The 24,165-nt window shown below is 43.8% G+C and overlaps 1 protein-coding gene across 2 annotated transcripts in view; it reads right to left on the reverse strand.

The window, feature by feature from the left end:
- Positions 1–347: 347 nt before the first annotated feature.
- Positions 348–24,165, reverse strand: part of pycard (PYD and CARD domain containing) — a 76,288-nt gene continuing 52,470 nt past the window's right edge. The window contains exons 1-4 of one of the 2 annotated variants that reach the window (XM_034174180.1): positions 17,167–17,481; positions 2,996–3,034; positions 2,571–2,624; positions 348–1,017 (exon numbers count right to left, since the gene is read on the reverse strand). In XM_034174180.1, the coding sequence (XP_034030071.1) occupies positions 761–1,017; positions 2,571–2,624; positions 2,996–3,034; positions 17,167–17,419 (603 nt within the window). In that variant the 5' untranslated portion in view covers positions 17,420–17,481 and the 3' untranslated portion in view covers positions 348–760. Of the gene's footprint in view, positions 1,018–2,570; positions 2,625–2,995; positions 3,035–17,166; positions 17,482–24,165 lie in introns of those variants that run through there. The other variant, XM_034174181.1, reaches the window with a different exon arrangement.

Consider the following 24,165-nt stretch of genomic DNA (forward strand, 5'->3'; position numbering starts at 1 on the left):
TCTGGGTCAAAAAAAAAATTTAACCACCATGTCCCTAGGCAGGCTCCGTAGATTGTAGCCACAAACAAAACAGTACACCATTTTCCCGTGTGAACTTATGCTGTGTATATATCGCAGAGCGCAGATCCCTGTAGGTGGTCAAATCCCATGATATCACACAGGGTTCAAAGGAGACTGTGCTGCCCTATTGTTTTAAGAGCAGCTTGTTTACAAACAAGAGTATCACACAAGGTTAAAATAATCTTTTATATATATATAAAAAGTAATATATATATATATATATATATATATATATATATATATATATATATATATATATATATATATATATATAAAGTTTACAAAATTGTCATAAAGTGAGAGTCCCAATAAAAAAAATCACATAAAATGGTGAATCTGCATAAATGAATTTTTTTTTTTTTTAAAAAGACCACTTAACATGGAAAAACTTGTTTTCTTATCAGTCTCATTTTACATAAGAGAGTCATATTTATCCTTATTTGTTAGCTAAAAAAACATGATTAATTTCTGGTATGATTCTGTAATATATATGATATACCTCTGATTTAGAATCAAATAATTGTTTTGTTTTTAAAATTAAATGCACTAATCGGAGCATGTGCCATAACAATCATATTTTAAAATTAAGTATTTCATACAAACACACTATATAGCTGTTTGCTTTTAAACCCTCTCAGGCACGTTAGCATTCTATTAAAAACATGTTGATGAGGGCACCATTTATCTGAAGATGGGATGATCACTTCTTGAGGTCATCAACAAGGAAACTTTCATTTTGCAGGAGTAATTTATAGAAGATATCTTTGCACTTTTGACCTCCTTGCAGGGGTCCATTATAGACCGCCCTCATCTTCGCCTGTGAGGTGGGAAGACCCATGATTGTGTCATACATTTCTCGATTGACAACCCCCTTGGCCAGTAGCTGGTCCAAAATTGGTCCAATGTTTCTCACTCGTTGAATCAGTTCAGCTTCATGCTCGTCCACAAAGTGTTTCCCTGAAGCGAAAGAGAGAGAGAGGGGAACAAACAGCACTCAGTGGTGATTGGCTGGACGTAGACACACGGACGTCACTTAGATTGGCATATATCTTCGGAACCAATCAGGGTTTCACTTCAGTGTGGTGTGTCGTACTGTTTAATGCACAGTACAACTGAATAACTGAACTCATCAACTCTGAAAACAACAATAGCGCAGAAAAGTGATTATTTAAAAGAAGAAATGTCACACGTTACTGTAAAGACAATCTAAGCATGAAGGCCAACACTTTACAAGTGTAAATAAGTGTGTGTCTCTGTGTCCTTTGTTGGGGATAACAGCCATGTAATCCCGCTGTTGCAGACAGAATGGTCAGCCCCTAAAAACTGGTCCGCTCTGCCTCCACTACTCATGCGTCATTTAGGGGTTTAGCAGCTTGTCTGAGACGGAGTCTCTTCACCCAAAGTGATCAAATGGATTAACCCCTTCTAGGCCTGTATATCCCATCGATGGGAAATTTCACTTTTTATTTGTGAGATACTGACAAGACAAAATGAGGCAGGTAGTAGGGGGTTAATGAGATTATTAACCATCAGATGACAAAGTAAAACCTCTTAAATCATTCTAAAGTCAGTTCTAAGCAGAAATGAGGCCATTTTAAGCAGAAACAAGGTGATAATCGGTGACGCTTTGAAATAACCGACACGCAATGAACACATCAGCTAGCAGCTATACGGCATTCTGATCGCTTCCTGTCTTTTATGATTAAATAATGTTGACTTTATGTGGAAATGATTGTTGTACAAAAGCTTCAGATATCTGTTGCTGAGACAGATGATGACTGAAGTGCAGTTTGAAGCAGAAAGGAGATGACAATCAGTGAACCGCTGCTAATGTCACATAAGGAGTGAAGGCAGGGCAGACAGATTTTTAGGGGGGACCATTCGGTCTGCGACACCGTGCCAATGCACGTTATGATATTTCATACAGGTAACACTACAGTGGCTGTGCTGCAGAAGCTTTGAACTTCGGCGCTCTCGTGTCCTCTCAATAATATGCATGCTCGTAATGCAGGCACTCTGCACACCTTAAAACAGAGTGCAGATTTCTGTACCATACTGCCATAATGTGCATTCATATTGCTTCATCCTGTGGTGGATGGACGGCTTAATTTGCATAAGTTAAAACAAACTTGTCAAACTGATTTGCTATTAAATAATCTTCCTGAGATAACTGTGCTGCACATTTTAACAGATAGTATGGTTGGTTTAATTGCTTAAATAATTTTATGGCATAAACAAATCTATTTGTGGACACAATAGTTCTAACAACAGTCACTGCTTTAAAATAGGTAATTTCTTCACCTGTGCAATTGGCGTCATTGGTACAGGGTTTTTGTTTGCTCTTAGCTCGTACTGATCACAGAGCCAAGTAACCCCCCCCCCCCCAAAATACAACAAAAGCTGATAAATTCACTGCCAGCAAACAAAATCTGGTGTCTAGCCAATGAACAAAGTTCACCATATCTTGACTTTTCATCTCATTCCAGTTCTTCATCTGCACCATAAAATACCTGTGGACGCTTCTGCTGCTCCCAGTCCGCTTCCTCCTGCTGAGGCTCCTGAAGCTGAGAAGAAGTGAAGCAGAATAAAGCTTCAACGGCCACATGCATACTTCTGTGTTTCCATGAATAATGCAAACTGGTTTCAAGGTGCTATATCTCACTGCACAGTTTTAATTTACACTGTCAGTCTGAAGACATCAGGACCAGTTAAACTAAGCTGTTGACACTGGTGGTCTTCAGTGACCAGCACTGTGCATGGTTTCCATTTGTCTCTGCTCTACACCTGTCTCAGCTCTTGACTGGCTGAACATATTTACTCAGGTGTAGCTAGAGATGTTTAAAACTAAAAAAAAATTAAACTTGCATGTCCTTTATCATTCAGAATTATCTATAATAACTTGTTTGTGAAGTGATGTTAAAAAAATAAAACTCACCAGAAGCAGATGCCATGGACTGACCACATGTCTCTCTGTCTGCAGAAGAAACAAGGCAACAATGTTTGACTGTCAAGTTTTGAAATACTGGAATATAATGTGTAACACGACATGTTTCATATGTGGTATGAATGCATGTTTGGGCACTAGTAGAGGGCCTAGCTGAGACATGTGTGCACATCATTTAGGAGAGGATAACTCAGCTGTTCTAGACTAATATAACCCAAATGAACAACTTAGGATCTGTGCCAAAATCTCTACCCGGGATGAATAGCCCGAATATGACCGCTCTCTTTTTCATCCTTTGTGTTACTTCAAATACAGCTGTATTTTCTAAACTGCAGCAGCTATACATTTTCCAATGTATTCAAAATGTTCAGATTATATAACGGCTGAGTGGATCCTTGTCATTTAATTGGTGCTTTGTATGTCACGTGACATGGATTATTCATCCCATCTGTGTTGCACTGCATTTAGAGTGCAATTTGGTTCCATACGTTTGGTACCATTGCACTCTGCACATGCGCACACACAAAACAAATCTGCGCTGTAAGCCATCTGAAGGCATGAAAAGTTGTTAGGAAGACGTTAGAATGAAAAGCTGGACTTTTTTTTTTTGCTGCACTCAGGAAGTACAGTCTTTATTTGGGGGGGGGGGGGGGGGGGGGAAATTACATGCACGCACAAGCGCCATCTCAGGATGGCACTTAGCTTTAAAACAAACAATGGCGAAGTTTGTGTTGCTGACGGAAGATGATTTGATAGAGCTAATTGACGGTGATAGTTCTTCTAACACACACACACACACACACACAAAACAAATCCACTCCGCTGTAAGCCATCTGAAGGCATGAAGAACTGTTCGGATGACAAGCTGAAAAGCTGACGTGATTTTTCGCTGGACTGAGGAACTACACAAAGTCTTACTACACGTCACAATTTGGAATCTTATTTAAAGTTTGTGTTAGACATTAGCAGCAGTGGAACACCAAAATGTAAGTCCCTTTTCTGTTGTTTATAAATTAATAAAATATCAAATGACAAGGATCTATTTTAGCAGTTATATAAAACAAATAATGACTGTTTTTACATTCTTTAAAATAGAATGAATAGTTAATTCAGTGAATGCTGGAACATACCATTCAATGAGGCCTTGTTGAATGGTATGTTCCAGCATTCACCTCATGAAATATTCTTACCATTGAACTCAAACATTATTTGTATAATGACCAGTACGTTTCAGAGGGTCATAGAAAAGTGTAAAATTTCTATTTTGATATTTTAAGAGAAAATGTCTAAAATAAGTGGGTCAACTTATTACCATACATTGAAATAAAATTAACATTTGCTAAATACAATGAAATTTTACTTTCAGTCATACTGTTATTAATGGAATATTGATTTAAAGTGAAAAATACAAAATAAAACTTCTTTCTTTAGCAGCTAGCAGTATCTAGTGATCGGAAATGTTTTAAAGATTATCAGGGAAATTTCCCAACAGCCAACAGCCCAGAAAGTTCAAGTTACTAAATATGTGGTGATTCCGGATTGTATGTAAGTTGTTTGACCGAATGTTTCCTAAAATTCTAAGGTTTTGTCAGCATATGAATAAAAAAATAAATAAATAAATAAAAAATTGACTCTGAATCCCATTCACTAATGACCAGTCTTTCACAATACATCTTGAGAGCATTCTGAAAGACTGGTTATGTTATCAACATGTTATAAGGCAGCATCAAGGTGGTGATGGTGCTTATGAGGTGTTGCTCCAAGATGGCTGTTGTTGTGAGACATGTTGTTCTGGGACGGGTGAGTAGGAGTACAGACAGTATAGCCACTATAGGCAATCGGATGAAAAATCCTTCTTTACATTCCGTTCCAGTAAAATCGGTGTAAATGATCTTTATGCAATAATTTTGTTAAAAATATACAAAAGCACATTTCACAGAGTTCAACTCAAAAAGTCTGCACAACAGCAAAATGTAAATGTCAGAAAAAAAATAATTTCACTGAGAAGTGGAACCCCACGTGATTTGTCTGGACCAACCACTGCTCAGCTTTCACATCCTAGCAGCGTGTAAACAACATGGCTAGTGCCGCGAGGTATGTTAAGGTTGTTGATTTGCTGTAAATCCTGGTGAAATGGAGGGAAGTCCTTTCATAATGTTTTCACGGAACACCCGGACTTTGGGTTTCACCATCGATTCCCTGACATAAATTTGATCGCCAAGGTACATTATAGAATATTTTGTAAGATTTTTGGTCTCATTGTTGATGGAGTACTTGAAAAGTCCTGTTTACTTGTTTAAAGGTTCTTCCTTGACATGTACATGTATGCTCACTGTACACAGCAGACATACATGTACATTTAGTATGTTTTTATTGAATACATTTGTACCCAGTAATTAAATGTGATCCTTCTCACTTCTTCGGCTGAAAAGAGAGCCAAAGATCAAGATGATGTTCTACTGAATGAACCACAAGCCAAAAAAAAAAAAAACCCTGCACTTGTTAAGAAGTGGCAGCACCAGCCTGGTTCAGAAGTCAACTATTTTACCAGCAACCTGTATCATATGCAATAAAGTAGACAAGTGGATAACCACCGGTGTGTTTGTTTCAGATCATGTTTTCCCTAAGTTTGTCTTGATAAGAGTTAGGCCCAGTGCCGACACTGAGCCTGTTACCTTATTAACATCAAATATTTTTGAAGCTTTTGTGTAAAATCAAAAACACTCTGCAAGCTTTTATATCTAATTCACAGTGAGGAAAATAAGTATTTGAACACCCTGCGATTTTTCAAGTTCTCCCACTTAGAAATCATGGAGGGGTCTGAAATTTTCATCCTAGGTGCACGTCCACTGTGAGAGACATAATCTAAAAAAAAAAAAAAGAATCCAGAAATCACAATGTATGATTTTTTTTAAATAATTTATTTGTATGTTACTGCCACAAATAAGTATTTCAACACCTGTGAAAATCAATGTTAATATTTGGTACAGTAGCCTTTGTTTGCAATTACAGAGGTCAAACATTTCCTGTAGTTTTTCACCAGGTTTACACACACACTGCAGCAGGGATTTTGATCTACTCCTCCACACAGATCTTCTCTAGATCTTTCAGGGTTGGAGTTTCAGGTCCCTCCAAAGATTTTCTATTGAGTTCAGGTCTGGAGACTGGCCAGGCCACTCCAGGACCTTGAAATGCTTCTTACGGAGCCCCTCCTTAGTTGCCCTGGCTGTGTGTTTGGGGTCATTGTCAGGCTGGAAGACCCAGCCACGACCCATCTTCAGTGCTCTTACTGAGGGAAGGAGGTTGTTTGCCAAAATCTCACAATACATGACCCCATCCATCCTCCCTTCAATACGATGCAGTCGCCCTGTCCCCTTTGCAGAAGAGCACCCCCAGAATATGATGTTTCCACCCCCATGTTTCACGGCTGGGATGGTTTTCTTGGGGTTGTTCTCATTCTCTAAACATAGTAAGCGGAGTTGATTCCAAAAAGCTCTATTCTGGTCTCATCTAACCACATGACCTTCTCCCATGCCTCCTCTGGATCATCCAGATGGTCACTGGTGAACTTCAAACGGCCCTGGACATGTGCGGGCTTGAGCAGGGAGACCTTGCTGCCCTGCAGGATTTTAAACCATGACAGCATCATGTGTTACTCATGTAATCTTTGTGATTGTGGTCCCAGCTCTCTTCAGGTCATTGACCAGGTCCTCCTGTGTATTTCTGAGTTTTCTCAGAATCATCCTTACCCCACAAAGTGAGATCTTGCATGGAATCCCAGACCGAGGGAGATTGATTCATCTTGTGTTTCTTCCACTTTCTAATAAATAATCATAACAGTTGTTGTCTTCTACCAAGCTGCTTGCCTGTTGTCCTGTAGTCCATCCCAGCCTTGTGCAGGTCTACAGTTTTGTCCCTGGTGTCCTTAGACAGCTCTTTGGTCTTGGCTATGGTGGACAGGTTGGAGTGTGATTGATTGAGTGTGTGAACAGGTGTCTTTTATACAGGTAACAAGTTCAAACAGGTGCAATTAATACAGGTAAAGAGTGCAGAATAAGAGGGCTTCTTAAAGAAAAATTAACAGGTCTGTGAGAGCCAGAATTCTTGCTGGTTGGTAGGGGTTCAAATACTTATTTGCAGCAGTAACATACAAATAAATTCTTAAAAAAAAAAAAAAAAAAAATCATACATTGTGATTTCTGGATTTTTTTAAGATTATGTCTCTTAGATTATGCACCTAAGATGAAAATTTCAGACCCCTCCATGATTTCTAAGTGGGAGAACTTGCAAAACCGCAGGGTGTTCAAATACTTATTTTCATCACCGTATTTATTTATTTTATTTGGCACACACACACATACAAGTAACTTCTTGGCATAACTTCTGCAAGTTGTGCCAAGAAAACTATTCAACTGCAACAAAAATGGCCTGATATGTTGTTAATGTTGGTATTCTAGTACATGAATGAACATAAAAAGGCATAAATATTTTCCATTTTGCTGATTTGGGAACATTATGACATCTTTGTATTTTTCCATTCAATCCCATCCCATTTTTCCATTCAATCCCACTTCGAAGAGGAAGGACAGACTGGGGACTCAGAGGCGGACTCACCATCACCCAGGCCGAAGTCACCGAGGTGGTCAGAAAGCTTCTCAGTGGCAAGGCTCCTGGGGTGGATGAAATCCGTCCGGAGTACCTCAAGTCTCTGGATGTTGTGGGACTGTCTTGGTTGACACGTCTCTGCAACATCACGTGGTGGTCGGGAACAGTGCCTCTGGACTGGCAGCCTGGGGTGGTGGCCCCTCTGTTTAAGAAGGGTGTGTTCCAACTCCAGGGGGATCACACTCCTCAGCCTCCCCAGTAAGGTCTATTCCAGAGTACTGGAGAGGAGAATTAGACCGATAGTCGAACCTCGGATTCAGGAGGAGCAGTGTGGTTTTCGTCCTGGTCGCGGCACACTGGACCAGCTCTATACGCTCCATCAGGTGCCCGAGGGTTCACGGGCACGGGAGATCGCCCAACCAGTCCACATGTGTTTTGTGGATCTGGAGAAGGCGTTCAACCGTGTCCCTCGAGGCCCCCTGTGGGGGGTGCTCCAGGAGTACGGGGTCCTTTTGTTAAAGGCTATCTGGTCCCTGTACGACCATAGCAGGAGCTTGGTTCGCATTGCCGGTATTAAGTCAAGCCTGTTTCCAGTGCACGCTGGCCTCTGCCAGGGCTGCTCTTTGTCACCGGTTCTGTTCATTACCTTTATGGACAGAATTTCTAGGTGCAGTCAGGGTGTACAGGGGATCCGGTTTGGGAACCACAGAATCTCGTCTCTGCTGTTTGCAGATGATGCGGTTCTGTTGGCTTTGTCAAATCAGGACCCTCAGCGTGCACTGGAGCAGTTTGCAGTGAGTGTGAAATCAGCACCTTCAAATCCGAGGCCACGGTTCTCGACCGGAAAAAGGTGCTTTGTCCTCTTCAGGTCAGTGAAATGTCCTTGCCTCAAGTGGAGGAATTTAAGTATCTCGGGGTCTTGTTCACGAGTGAGGGATGGATGGAGCATGAGATCGACAGACGGATCGGTGCAGCATCTGCAGTGATGTGGTCGCTGTAGAGGACCGTCGTGGTGAAGAGAGAGCTGAGCAGGGGGGCAAAGCTCTCGATTTACCGATCGATCTACGTTCTGACCCTCACCTATGGTTATGAGATTTGGCTCATGACCAAAAGAACAAGATCGCGAGTACAAGCGGCCGAGATGAGTTTCCTCTGCAGGGTGACTGGGCGCTCCCTTAGAGATAAGGTGAGGAGCTCGGTCACTCGGGAGGAGCTCGGAGTCGAGCCGCTGCTCCTCCACGTCGAAAGGAGCCAGCTGAGGTGGCTTGGGCATCTTTTTTGGATGCCCCCTGGACGCCTCGCTGGAGAGATGTTCCGGGCATGTCCCATCGGGAGGAGGCCCCGGGGAAGACCCAGGACACGCTGGAGGGACTACGTCTTGTAGCTGGCTTGGGAACGCCTCGGGGTTCCCCCGGAGGAGCTGGGGGAGGTGTGTGTGGATCGGGAAGTCTGGGTGACTTTGCTTGAGCTGCTGCCCCTGCGACCCGACCTGGATGAAGCGGAAGAAAATGGATGGATGAATGGATGTATTTTTCCAAGGTTTCTGACACTGAAAGCTATCCTTGTTTAGTTTGCAGGTTTTCCTCAATTCAAAACAAATTACTGTTCTTCCACAGCATAAGAGGACATGTTTACAGTCTTTGAGGCGATTCAGTTGTCTTGGTGAATTCCTTCGAATCATTATTGTTCTCATCACAATTCATTTAAATTCCCTTTTGGAAGATCGCTTTGTAATGAGGAAGGGAAGCTGGCAGGGCAGCATCAGATGGACAACATGCATGGAGACAACCTATTTTAAATTATGTGCTCCACATCTGCCCTATAGACAAGAAAAACTTGGAAAGCTTGATGATGATGATGATGATTACTGCTTTGGGTGTTTGCTATAACAGCAGAAAAGGAAAACAGGCATTTAAAAGTTAATGTGAATTGCAATAACATTTATGACATGTAATATACTTTTTTGGGGGTATTCTATCAACATGGACAAAGTTGATATTTTTAAAAAATTAAAAATTATAAGTTTTAGGATGCAGTCTACACAAGTCTAACATTTCTAAAAATGATAATACAATTGACGGAATGATTGACAGAACAGCAACACCTACTTCCCAAGCTCTGTGTATTGATAACCAATCTCAAAATAATGTAATAAAATGTTATCATTACAAAGCAGAAAGTCCCCCTTTCATGTTTCCAGCACAAACTTATCTCTTTTCTGTCATGAATAGCAGATCGCCATAATGGAAAAGTTACCCTCACTAACACTAGATGATAACAACAACAACAACAATAATAATAATAAGTACACAAGTCACATGTGAAATTTAACACATGACTTTTTATCAGGTGGAGCAGGTTAGGTCTATAAGCTGAACAGGTAAGCCATTCTGTTATGTCAACTCTGTTCTGCCATTCCGTCGCTGTTCTATCAAGAGTTTGGTGCTTCTAATGCTGACCTACAGCTTTATATAGTGGCTAAATAAGTTGATTATTTTTTGACGTGATCATCTCATCAATACTTGTTTTGGGTGTAATATAAGCAAAAATGACCCATTCCCCCAATTACCAGTTGTTCCTGTTCCATTCCGCCTGTAACTCTGGCAATTAGTGTATCCCAAGTTCCACTCTAGATTTCTCCCGTTTGTGCATCTTAAATGTGTTTAACTTTTCAAATTAGACATGTTCGTATTTTAATGTACAACCAGTGTTATTTTCAAATAGACCAAATCTACTGGAACGAAAACTTGCTTCTGGGAAGATTCTAGCATTGATCTACAATGGCATTTTAGTACGACGGCGTTTTAGGGCCAAATCGAGTTTTTTTTTTTTTTTTTTTTTAGGCTTCGAGAATAAAGTCAGAATATTACGAGAATAAAGTCGTAATTTTACGAGACTAAAACTCATAATATTACGAGAATAAAGTAGTAATTTTATGAGAAAAAACTCAAAATATTACGAGAATAAAGTAGTAATTTTATGAGAAAAAACTCAAAATATTACAATAAATAAATATGTAATTTTATGAGAGAAAAACTCTACATCTCAAATGAGATCTGTGGCTGCTTTGTAAAGTTGTACTTCAGCATAGGTTTTACAAATAAGGAACTTCATCTTTTGACCCATCTGCACCACATTATCTTTAGTATCAGAACTTTGAAAAGAATATACAAGAAAATGTGTCTATTCCGGAAGAGGAACCACAAGGAGTTTGCCTGTAATTCCAGCGATTAATAGCTCCCGAAATCGCCTCTTTCATGGATGAGACGGCTGGAACCACAGAATTGCTTCTCGTATAAATACAACTTTATTCTCATAAAATTACGAGTTTTTTCCTCGTAAATTATGACTTTATTCTCATAATATTATGAGTTTTTTTCCTTGTAAATTATGACTTTATTCTCATAATATTACGAGTTTATTCTCCAAGTCTAAAAAAAAAAACCCTCAATGTGGCCTTAAAATGTGTCATACCGTCATACTGGTCCAATCGCCTACTACTACTACAAAAAAGACAACACCACTGTGCGACCAACAGAATACTCCATACGTACACAACGTAATACTGTGCTTTTGTCTTACATCTTTAAAGGACATGTCTTACGTTTTTTAACATCCCAGTTAGCAAGACAACATGAAATTGCTCATGATTGTAAGGGTCTTTACACACATGCTAATAATTAGTGATCTCTGATGTATTTTATTCCTCTCACTCTGAGCGTTAGCAGGTACATTTCCGGAAAACGTTTCACTCAACAATTCTCAGCATTTTTCAGTGTGTGATGTCCTAATTAGCAAAACAGAAACATCCCAATGACTGACAGGCAGAGGGAAACGAATCTGCTCTGTCCAAAAACGAAGCTTCTGAGCTGTCGCTCGAAAGTGATGGCTTGGATTTACAGACAGAAGAAGACACACTTCACCCTGAAACTCTTAACTTTTTCAGGGTGTCTGATTTTGGAGTCTCAAGTGTGGTGACGTGCTGTTTGTGTGGATGCTGATGTGTACGTGGGGACATCTGACACTGTTTTTAACAGACTGCCTGGACATGGAGATGGATTTGTTACATTGGAAAAAGTCTTAATACATTATTTCCAGGAGTTAATGATGTTATTTAATGTGCTACAATCATGAGAGAGATGAAGCTGGAGCTGGCGAGCACGCACATGCTTCTTTGTCCGTGTGGAGTTTACATTTGTAAACCAATATAACACAGTAAGTCTGGCATTTTGTTTTTTTTTTGTGGCAAGCTTTTTTTTTTTTTTTGCTTTGAGTATCTCGTGTGTGTGTGTTGCTTGTTGCTCCTCTCAGTTCGCTCCAAAAAGTAATGTCTCCAAGACGGTTTTTCCCCTGGCAGCAGATGTATTGTTGTTGTAGGATTTTTTGTTTGTTTGTTTTTTTTTTTTTTTACCTCCGCCAAGGAGGTTATGTTTTCGGTCGAGTTTGTTTGTTTGTCTGTCTGTCTGTCAGCAGGATAACTCAAAATGTTTTGAACGGATTTGGATGAAATTTTGTGGAGTGGTTGGAAATGACAAGAGGAACAAGTGATTAAATTTTAGTGGTGATTCGGATCACGATCTGGATCCAGGAATTTTTTAAAGGATTCTTCACCATTGCGGGATAGGGGGAATTTTGACATTCTAGTTTCTAACTCCACAAAAACAAGGCAGAAAGGCTTGAAAAAAATTAGGGTGTAACATAGTCAAATGTTCTATCAAACAACAAAGTTTGGTGATGATCGGATCTGGATTCCGGATCTGGTGATCCAGAATATGCAAAAATATAGGGAAAAAAATAAAATGTGTCAGTGTGAGGTGACAAATGAAGCTAGATATGCACAACTAACACCAAATTGTAGCTGAATCTGTACTGATCCAGTAAGGTGTCATCAGATTTGATGTAGCTTCAAATGTTATGGAGCTAGATCCAGAAGAAAACCGCCATTACTGAAAAATCGTTTTTATACAATAACTTTTGAACTAATAAAGCCATAAAGGTGATTCCAAGTTCTAGTGCTATGTTTTCATGGTCAAGGATGTCAAATATAAAGGAAAGAAAAGTGTATGTATCATAGTTTTGGTTGTAACACGGAATTGTTGAATAGATCACTGTGCCAAGGAGGGAATCTCTTGAGGCTCAGTGACCCTATGGCCTTATGTAGCACATGCAACACTTAAAAAATAGCTCTATTTCAGAATTTACTGTTATTTATTTAGAGAAGTGTTTCATAAATGTTAAATTAATATATTTGCAGTTTAGTTTAATAAATTGAATTTTGTCTCTTATTTGTTTTTGTCTATAAGCACATGCAATATCAATATCAGTGCTCAGATGACAGTAGCTTCTGGGAAAGGTGCAAGTTGCAATAAACTGTGATGCCAAGCGCTAAGGACACATGCTATCCAGTCACAGCAGATGAAACTTTTTTTTTACTAGCAATCATCATTGTTAGACTTTTTTAGGTTCAATGATTCCACAGCATGTAGATGTTATGGCGTCAGTGACCACATGGCCTTGGCGGAGGTTTGCACTCCCCGAGTGCTTCTAGTTTTAGATTTTATTGATAACAACACTCATAGTCAGTAATGAAAGTGAGCCATGGAAGAAAAAAAAAAAAAAAAAAAACTGAAAATTTTTGGCAAGGGCCAAAGGGCCGAAGCCGCTAGTGTGTGTGTGTGTGTGTGTGTGTGTGTGTGTGTGTGTCTGGGGGTTCTCGCGCAGAAAAGTTTGAGATGTCAGATGCATTCTGGCTTTTTCTGGCCTATTTACCACTAATAAAATCTCCAAAAAATGTAATTTTTTTGTTGGGTCAGGTCAATTTTTCCACCCCAGTCTTTTCACACAACTTGTATTGTGCTACCAGCCTTTAATCAAAAAAAAAAAAAAAACATATATTGTGGTTCAGAAAACTACACTGTAAACAAAATGACAATTCAAAGAACTCAACTTTATTTTTAGACAAATGAGAGAGTGTGAAAAGTAATGCATACATGTAGTAATGGTAGATTCATTCATTCAACAAATGTTTAAATTTCTGATGTGGGACAAGAAATATATTTCTTAAAATATAAAGACATATGAAACAGCACTGTGCTATTTTCTTTGATTATTTGATAGTTAAAAAATTTAATTAAAAAAAATCTAAGTTATTTAAACTTGAGGCTTTTCTTTTAGTTGCAGCAGTAACAATTAAAAAACTGTTGGCTTTATTTGGTAAAAAATAAAATAGGTTGAACACTCAGTTTGACAGTGGCTGATTCAACATCAGCTGCAGCTAAAAAACTAATGTCACTTATTTTCACTCACTAACCTCAGGCAAATTTTTGTCTGTTGCTCAGACTCAATCTTGTGGATCTGACTTGCAGACAGAGTTAAACTCACAGAAATTATATACATAGGCGCCTCAAGACTTGCTGCAACATAATCCAGCATCACCAGGGTCTCTTCACAATAGGCTCGCACCAGAGTCAACCGGAGTCAATGGAGAGTAAGCAAATATGCCAGTATTTTGTGCTGCTTATGGGTGCAATAACCAGCACAGTATAGAAACCAGATCGCACGGGATTACCTTTCACAAGTAATATTGAACAACAGTTTTGGTTATTTTACCATTTGTAATAGTATGTCATCGTAACACGATACTTACGTGTAACATTATTACATCAGGAACTGGTACTCTCTCTCATTAGTTCTCTTTCCATCCAACTAGTATCGCAACTCTTAAGCGAATTTTCGTTAATGGAAGAGTGCATTTGTGCACCTTTCCACCCACTTGTTATGCACTTTTGTTTCCCGGGATAAGCCATAGGCAGTGGTGGGCACAGCTAACCAAAAATTTTGCTTCGATAACTGGTAATCAGCTAACTGAAAAGTTAGCTTTTTTAACGCTAAACCAATAAACTGCCTAAAAACTTATCGGAAGCTACAGATAACTTTAAATTTTGCCTCCCATATGCTACTACATTACTACATACTACAACCCCTGGCAAAAATTATGGAATCACCGGCCTCGGAGGATGTTCATTCAGTTGTTTAATTTTGTAGAAAAAAAACAAGCACATCACAGACATGACACAAAACTAAAGTCATTTCAAATGGCAACTTTCTGGCTTTAAGAAACACTATAAGAAATCAGGAAAAAAAATTGTGGCAGTCAGTAATGGTTACTTTTTTAGACCAAGCACAGGGAAAAAAATATGGAATCACTCAATTCTGAGGAAAAAATGATGGAATCATAAAAAACAAAAGAACGCTCCAACACATCACTAGTCTTTTGTTGCACCACCTCTGGCTTTTATAACAGCTTGCAGTCTCTGAGGCATGGACTTAATGAGTGACAAACAGTACTCTTCATCAATCTGGCTCCAACTTTCTCTGATTGCTGTTGCCAGATCAGCTTTGCAGGTTGGAGCCTTGTCATGGACCATTTTCTTCAATTTCCACCAAAGATTTTCAATGGGATTAAGATCTGGACTATTTGCAGGCCATGACATTGACCCTATGTGTCTTTTTGCAAGGAATGTTTTCACAGTTTTTGCTCTATTGCAAGATGCATTATCATCTTGAAAAATGATTTCATCATCCCCAAACATCCTTTCAATTGATGGGATAAGAAAAGTGTCCAAAATATCAACGTAAACTTGTGCATTTATTGATGATGTAATGACAGCCATCTCCCCAGTGCCTTTACCTGACATGCAGCCCCATATCATCAATGACTGTGGAAATTTACATGTTCTCTTCAGGCAGTCATCTTTATAAATCTCACTGGAACGGCACCAAACAAAAGTTCCAGCATCATCACCTTGCCCAATGCAGATTCGAGATTCATCACTGAATATGACTTTCATCCAGTCATCCACAGTCCACGATTGCTTTTCCTTAGCCCATTGTAACCTTGTTTTTTTCTGTTTAGGTGTTAATGATGGCTTTCGTTTAGCTTTTCTGTATGTAAATCCCGTTTCCTTTAGGCGGTTTCTTACAGTTCGGTCTCAGACGTTGACTCCAGTTTCCTCCCATTCTTTCCTCATTTGTTTTGTTGTGCATTTTCGATTTTTGAGACATATTATGTTTTCTGTCTTGACGCTTTGATGTCTTCCTTGGTCTACCAGTATGTTTGCCTTTAACAACCTTCCCATGTTGTTTGTATTTGGTCCAGAGTTTAGACACAGCTGACTGAACAACCAACTGCCACATTTTTTTTTTTATTTCTTACAGTGTTTCTTAAAGCCAGAAAGTTGCCATTTGAAATGACTTTAGTTTTGTGTCATGTCTGTGATCTGCTTTATTTCTACAAAATTAAACAACTGAATGAACATCCTCTGAGGCCGGTGATTCCATAATTTTTGCCAGGGGTTGTAATAACTACATTAATGTAACATCTTAAAATGTACAAAGTGATATATAACACATATCTGTTCATTTTAAAATAATGCACTAATTCTGAAGATTTGAACATTAACACAGAGATCCCCAAAGGGGATTATGGGTAACTAAGCCTCCACTCATACTGATTGGTTGGTTAATTCTATGTAAAAACCAACACAAGTGAATCAATGTAACATGTTGGTGTTTACAAATAAATGTGCTTTTGTAAAATATGCTTTTTTTTTCATTTGTATAAAAAATAAAATTTTTCAAGATCCCGCTAGACAGCGCCTAAGCGCATGTGTGATGACATCACAACTCTATCCGGTTAGGGAGACAAGGTTTCTTTCAATAACAAGAACTGTCAAAAAACTTTCTTGTGTGTTGGAATTGTGTGACGATAGGAATTGCCGCTTGAACGCTTGAATAACGATGTCAGTCGCACAAAGAAATCAAATAATAGTGAAAACATGTTTGGTGCGGTGTTATAACGGATCAATCAGTCGCTCCGTGAGGAGTCATAACATCAAGCCTTGTTCACATGGCAAGATAATTAGGCCGATATCGGACCCGATCTTCCCCTTCCAACAATCTTAAGGACGCCCTGATAATCGTGATGACGCTAAATATAATGTTATCAGATATTCCTGCGTCTCATAATAACAAACCGAGTCTGCACAAAAAGGCTGTCGGCAAGACTGGTGGCAAAACTTGGAACTACTTGTATAAACAAACATACTGCATTAAAGATGTCATAACTCCCTTAATATTTTTCGATTTTGATGATTTTTTTTTATGGCCGAAAAAAAAAATATCATCAAAATCGAAAAATATTAAGGGAGTTATGACATCTTTAATGCAGTATGTTTGTTTATACAAGTAGTTCCAAGTTTTGCCACCAGTCTTGCCGTGCGAATAGCCACTTCCGCGCGCGCACACACACACACACACACACACACACACACAAATCCTTAATTCACATGAAAAATCTCGATTACTGAAAGAGAAATTTTTAGATAGAAATCAGTGTTCGACCGTTTTACAACCTACAAACGAGCTTGCTTTTTAATATCTGACAACAAGAGACTGTGTGTCTGCTTCGCTCATGTCGTTCGAGTCTTTACTTGTTCAACAGTACGAAAGTGAAAGTTAAAATATTCAACTGTTCGGACTGTTCTTTGTTACTTTACCGAGTGTCTCCGCCGCCTCGTTGCAGTCAATGTCTCTGAGGAGCCCCAAAACCACCGGAACAGCTCCGCGTTCGGTGAACGTGGACACCAGGACGTCTGTGACCTCTAAACATTTTTTTCCCTCCACCTTGTTCCGTTTGACCCGAGGCTCCTCTCTGCGGTCCAGCAGCTGGTGGCAAAACTTTGCAAACTGGTCCTGGCTGAGGTCCTCCAGAGTGTCCAGAATCATCTTTTTGATAGTTTTTCCGGACATTTCTCAGCGCAAACTTTTTTTCCTTTTCGCGGTTCGTGTACGGGGCGGAAACACCTGTGCTGCATTCAAGGACTGTAGGAAATATATGAATATGTTCACAAATGTATTATTTTACCATTTCAGCCCTATTTTGATGGAATCATTTATATGGGGATGGGCCAGTGTACTGGATTAAAATATTTTCAGGCAAAAAAAGATTCAAAAATTGGATTTTTATTTATTCATTTATTTTTGCACTTTAAAAATGCAACAATGTACTTTAAAAAGTACTAGAGGCAATTTTTAAAATCTGAATATATGCCTCAGACCTGCAATATTTTGGATTGTTTTTCCATTCAAAACTTTTTTCCATATTGTGATTTTTTTTTTTTAAGTTTCAGGCTATTGTCCCTTATTTTTACTTGGGAGTTGTGGTATTACCAGGTATGCTCAGGTTCTACTGATCTGCCTGAATGTTAAAGTGCTCCGATACTTGCACGACCTGTGTCGTGCAGGAGAGTAAACTCATCTTTAATGGATGTAGACTGAATGTGAGAGGGGTGCCGGCGCATGCAGTTGCGCAAAGAGAATTTTGAAATGTTAAAAAAAAAATCTTTCACGCATAAATGTCATGCAACGTAGCAAGATCTGCTCACCAACACTACGTGCAGCGTGTCAAGTGGAGTAAAGAAGAAGTGAACAGAGTGAGTGGTTGTGTCAGCCCCCTGCATCGGAGCGCAGCTCATCTGAAGGATTATAACGAGATGTTAAATCTGTCATAAACATACTTTTACAGCTGCACACAAGAAGGAAAGAACATGCAACTGTTTTACCAAGCCATGACAATGTAAACATGACAATAATTACCTTTTTAGATAGCTCCAAATGCTTTCTCCAGCTCATTCAGTGTGCACGCATGAACAGCTGCTGCTGGAGCGTTCTTCTGTGATTCAGAAAGTGATTAGAGCAGTTTTCAGCAGCCAACTTAAAGAGAAAATGATTTATCCACTACAAAATAATTATTTTATATACACAGCATCCAGCACAGAGTGTGTGGCAGCCAGTAGAACAAAGTACAGCATCCAGCTGGGAAACCAGCGGGTGGGATCCTCATGACGACATGCATGCATCAAAGTCGTGCAAGTGTCAGTGTTGTGTGGGCCGCTGAAGAGGAGGTACTGCTGGCCCACCACCAACAGAGGGCGCCCTGCCTGGAGTGCGGGCTCCAGGCACCAGAGGGCGCTGCCGCCTTATGGGAGCAGCCAGGGTGACAGCTGTCACCCATCACTGGACACAGCTGTTCCACTCAGCACGGAGGTATATCAGTAGGACGGCGTCTCCACCTCAGTGCCGAGATATCACCTTAAGATAAAGGTAACGTTCTCTGCTGTACTTCGTACATTATTATATTGTCTTTCTTGTTGAGCATTGCAGGACAGCTGTTTACAAGAAGCCGTAGCTTCAGATAAGTACTCACCTTCCTGCAGCATTGTGACGTGAGGTGGAGGCGACTTCTCCCCTCCTCTGTGTTACTGGGTGCAGCCGCCCCCACACCTGTGTGTTTACTGTTCTCTTGCCAGCAGTACCGGATCCGACGAGCGGAGGCAGTGGCCACCTGGGAATTCGGGACTTGGCGGTTCCAGTACTTCCAGGGTTCGGTGGCAGAGGAAATCCGGGTGGTTCCGGTTCGACGTGGACGGACGTCTCCTACCTTCGAGCCTGCCCACACGACACCAGTGGAATTCGGCTTAACCCCAAATTGTCAATTGTTGTATTAGTTGTGCACGTTTCACAACAGTAAAACCTTGTTATTCACCTTCTCCATTGTCCGTTCATTTACGCCCCCTGTTGTGGGTCCGTGTTCCTACACTTTCACAACAGGATATCTCGGCCAGCGTCATGGATCCCGAGGGGCGTCAACCGGCTGTTGAACGGCCAATGGAAGAACAGGGCGCGTCGGCGTCTTCGGGAGGGGTAATCGGTGAGTTGCAGCGGATCCTCACCGCTTTCACCACTCGGATCGATTTAATGACCGAGCAGCACGTTCTCCTAAACCGCAGGGTGGAGGCTCTCGCCGCACAAGTGGAAGCGCGCCCTCCGGGCGCCGCTGCGGCTCTCCCTCCCGTGGATCCTGCGCGTGATAGTGACGTTCCACTGGTCGTTCAACGGCCCCTCCCTCCGTCCCCAGAAGCATACATAAGCCCTCCAGAACCGTACGGAGGCTGTGTGGAGACATGCGCGGATTTCTTGATGCAGTGTTCGCTCGTCTTCGCACAGCGTCCCGTGATGTACGCGACTGACGCTAGCAAAGTAGCTTATGTAATAAACCTGCTTCGTGGGGAGGCACGCGCTTGGGCTACAGCGCTCTGGGAGCAGAACTCACGGCTCCTTCATACATACGATGGGTTTGTGCGGGAGCTCAGAACGGTGTTCGATCACCCCAATAGAGGAGAGACCGCTTCAACCGCGCTACTGTCAATGAGACAGGGGCGTCGGAGCGCAGCTGCCTATGCAGTCGCCTTCCGCATCGCGGCGGCGAGATCCGGCTGGAATAGCACTGCCCTCCGCGCCGCCTTTGTAAACGGACTGTCACTGGTCCTAAAAGAGCACCTGGTGGCTAAGGACGAACCGCGGGACTTAGATGGGCTCATCGATCTAGTCATACGACTCGACAACCGGCTAGAAGAACGCCGTCGGGAACGAGGCGAAGGGCGTGGCCAGGCACGCGTCGTCCCTCTCCCTTCCGGTTCCGACCAAGCTCCGCCCTCCCCACGCTCCTCTGTTCCTGCGCTCCGTGGGGCCACAGCTCCCCCTACTGACGAAGCTATGGACACGAGTAGGGCAACATTTAGGGCACCAGCTGCACAGAGGAGACGGGCCCATGGAGCTTGTTTTGTTTGTGGTGCACTAGAGCACCATGTGAGAGACTGCCCCGAGTGGTTACAACACCAACGCCCGCCCCTAGAGACTGGGCTAGGGGTGGGCCGAGACATTCACGTGGGACACACCCACATTGCTACACGACTCCCAGTCACGATCCTGTATGAGGATTTAACCCTGAAGGCCCCAGCACTGGTGGACACGGGCTCTGAGGGGAATCTGTTGGACTGCAGATGGGCCAGGGAGATAGGGCTCCCTCTGGTGGCGCTTACCTCGCCTGTGCAGGTTCGAGCACTAGATGGCTCCCTGCTCCCTCCGATCACACATAAGACACCACCTGTAACGCTGGTGGTGTCAGGAAACCACCGGGAGGTGATCGAGTTTTTTGTGACTCAGGCCACTTCCCGTGTGGTTCTGGGTTTTCCCTGGATGCTAAAGCACAATCCCCGGATCGATTGGCCATCCGGGGTAGTGGTACAGTGGAGCGAGACCTGCCATCGGGAGTGTCTAGGTTCCTCGGTTCCTCCCGGCTCCCACGCTAAGGAGGAGGTCCGAGTCCCACCCAATCTGAAGGCGGTGCCAGCGGAGTACCATGACCTTGCAGACGTGTTCAGCAAGGACCTGGCTCTCACGCTTCCTCCCCACCGCCCGTATGATTGTGCCATTGATTTGGTTCCAGGCAGTGAGTTCCCGTCCAGTAGACTGTACAACCTCTCACGGCCGGAACGCAAATCAATGGAGACCTACATCCGGGACTCATTAGCTGCCGGGTTGATCCGAAATTCCACCTCCCCGATGGGTGCTGGTTTCTTTTTTGTGGGTAAAAAAGATGGCGGGCTTCGTCCATGCATTGATTACAGGGGGTTGAACGAAATCACGGTTCGCAACCGATACCCGTTGCCCTTGTTGGATTCAGTGTTCACCCCCTTGCATGGAGCCAGAATCTTCACCAAGCTTGATCTTAGGAATGCGTATCATTTGGTTCGGATCCAGAAGGGAGACGAATGGAAGACGGCATTTAACACCCCGTTAGGTCATTTTGAGTACCTGGTCATGCCGTTCGGTCTCACTAATGCTCCCGCGACTTTCCAAGCATTGGTAAACGATGTCTTGCGGGACTTCCTGCACCGGTTCGTCTTCGTGTACCTAGACGATATACTCATCTTTTCCCCGGATCCTGAGTCTCATGTCCAGCATGTCCGTCAGGTCCTACAGTGGTTGTTGGAGAACCGTCTGTTTGTGAAGGGCGAGAAGTGTGAGTTCCACCGCACCTCTTTGTCCTTCTTGGGGTTCATCATCTCCTCTAACTTTGTCGCCCCTGATCCGGCCAAGGTTGCGGCGGTGAGAGATTGGCCCCAACCCACAAGCCGTAGGAAGCTGCAACAGTTCCTCGGCTTTGCTAATTTCTACAGGAGGTTCATTAAGGGCTACAGTCAGGTAGTTAGCCCCCTGAAAGCCCTGACCTCACCAAAAGTCCCCTTCACCTGGTCGGATCGGTGCGAAGCCGCGTTCAAGGAGTTGAAACGGCGCTTTTTGTCTGCACCAGTTCTGGTGCAGCCCGATCCTAGCCGCCAGTTAGTGGTTGAAGTGGACGCCTCGGACTCAGGGATAGGAGCGGTGCTCTCCCAGAGCGGGAAGACCGATAAGGTCCTTCACCCGTGTGCCTATTTTTCCCGCAGGTTGACCCCCGCCGAACGGAACTATGACGTCGGCAATCGAGAACTCCTTGCGGTGAAAGAGGCCCTCGAAGAGTGGAGACATCTGTTGGAGGGAACAGCCGTGCCATTCACGGTTTTCACTGACCATCGGAACCTGGAGTACATCAGGACCGCCAAGCGGCTGAACCCCAGGCAAGCCCGCTGGTCACTGTTCTTTGGCCGTTTTGACTTCCGGATTACCTACCGTCCCGGGACCAAGAATCAAAGATCGGATGCATTGTCCCGGGTACACGAAGACGAAGTCAAAACGGAACCGTCGGATCCCCCGGATCCCATCATCCCGGAGTCCGCTATCGTGGCCGCCCTCACCTGGGACGTGGAGAAGACCGTCCGGGAGGCCCTGACCCGTGACCCGGACCCCGGAACCGGACCAAAGAACAGACTCTACGTCCCACCGGAAGCCAGAGCTGCAGTACTGGACTTCTGTCACGGTTCTAAGCTCTCCTGTCACCCTGGGGTGCAAAGGACCGTGGCAGTCGTCCGGCAGCGCTTCTGGTGGGCGTCCTTGGAGGCCGACATCCGGGCCTACGTCCAGGCCTGTACCACCTGCGCCAGGGGCAAGGCCGACCACCGAAAGACCTCAGGGTTGCTACAGCCGCTGCCCGTCCCACATCGCCCCTGGTCCCACATCGGCCTGGACTTTGTCACAGGTCTCCCGCCGTCCCAGGGAAACACCGTCGTCTTCACGGTAGTCGACCGTTTCTCCAAGGCGGCCCACTTCGTGGCCCTCCCGAAGTTACCAACGGCCCAGGAGACCGCGGACCTCTTGGTCCACCACGTTGTCCGTCTGCATGGGATACCATCAGACATCGTCTCCGATCGCGGTCCCCAGTTCACCTCGCACGTCTGGAGGAGCTTCTGCCGGGAACTGGGGGCCACGGTCAGCCTCTCGTCCGGGTACCACCCCCAGACCAACGGGCAGGCAGAGCGGGCCAATCAGGAACTGGAGCAGACACTACGCTGTGTGACAGCCGCGCACCCGATGGCCTGGAGTACCCACCTGGCCTGGATCGAGTACGCCCACAACAGTCAAGTGTCGTCAGCCACCGGCCTCTCCCCTTTTGAGGTGTGCTTGGGGTATCAGCCCCCCCTGTTTCTGGTGGTTGAGGGAGAGGTCGGTGTACCCTCGGTCCAGGCCCACCTACGGAAGTGCCGTCGGGTGTGGCGTGCCGCCCGCTCTGCTTTATTGAAGGCCCGGACGAGGGCGAAGAAACATGCAGACCGGCGGCGGGCCCCGGCCCCCAAGTATCGTCCTGGGCAGGAGGTATGGTTGTCCACCAAGGACATTCCTCTGCAGGTGGACTCCCCAAAACTCCAGGAACGATACATCGGACCTTTCAAAATCCTCAAAGTCATCAACCCCGCCGCAGTGAGGCTCCAGCTTCCGGCCTCGCTGCGGATCCATCCAGTATTTCATGTTTCCCGGATAAAACCCCATCACACCTCACCCCTCTGCACCCCGGGTCCGGCACCACCTCCTGCCCGGATCATCGACGGGGAACCGGCTTGGACTGTGCGCCGGCTCCTCGACGTCCGTCGGATGGGCCGGGGTTTTCAGTACCTGGTGGACTGGGAGGGGTACGGTCCCGAGGAGCGCTCCTGGGTGAAGAAGGGCTTCATCCTGGACCCGGCCCTCCTGGCCGACTTCTATCGTCGCCATCCGGACAAGCCCGGTCGTGCGCCAGGAGGCGCCCGTTGAGGGGGGGGGTCCTGTTGTGTGGGCCGCTGAAGAGGAGGTACTGCTGGCCCACCACCAACAGAGGGCGCCCTGCCTGGAGTGCGGGCTCCAGGCACCAGAGGGCGCTGCCGCCTTATGGGAGCAGCCAGGGTGACAGCTGTCACCCATCACTGGACACAGCTGTTCCACTCAGCACGGAGGTATATCAGTAGGACGGCGTCTCCACCTCAGTGCCGAGATATCACCTTAAGATAAAGGTAACGTTCTCTGCTGTACTTCGTACATTATTATATTGTCTTTCTTGTTGAGCATTGCAGGACAGCTGTTTACAAGAAGCCGTAGCTTCAGATAAGTACTCACCTTCCTGCAGCATTGTGACGTGAGGTGGAGGCGACTTCTCCCCTCCTCTGTGTTACTGGGTGCAGCCGCCCCCACACCTGTGTGTTTACTGTTCTCTTGCCAGCAGTACCGGATCCGACGAGCGGAGGCAG

This window comes from Thalassophryne amazonica, chromosome 7 (assembly GCF_902500255.1).
Source record: "Thalassophryne amazonica chromosome 7, fThaAma1.1, whole genome shotgun sequence".
NCBI classification, from domain to species: domain Eukaryota; kingdom Metazoa; phylum Chordata; class Actinopteri; order Batrachoidiformes; family Batrachoididae; genus Thalassophryne; species Thalassophryne amazonica.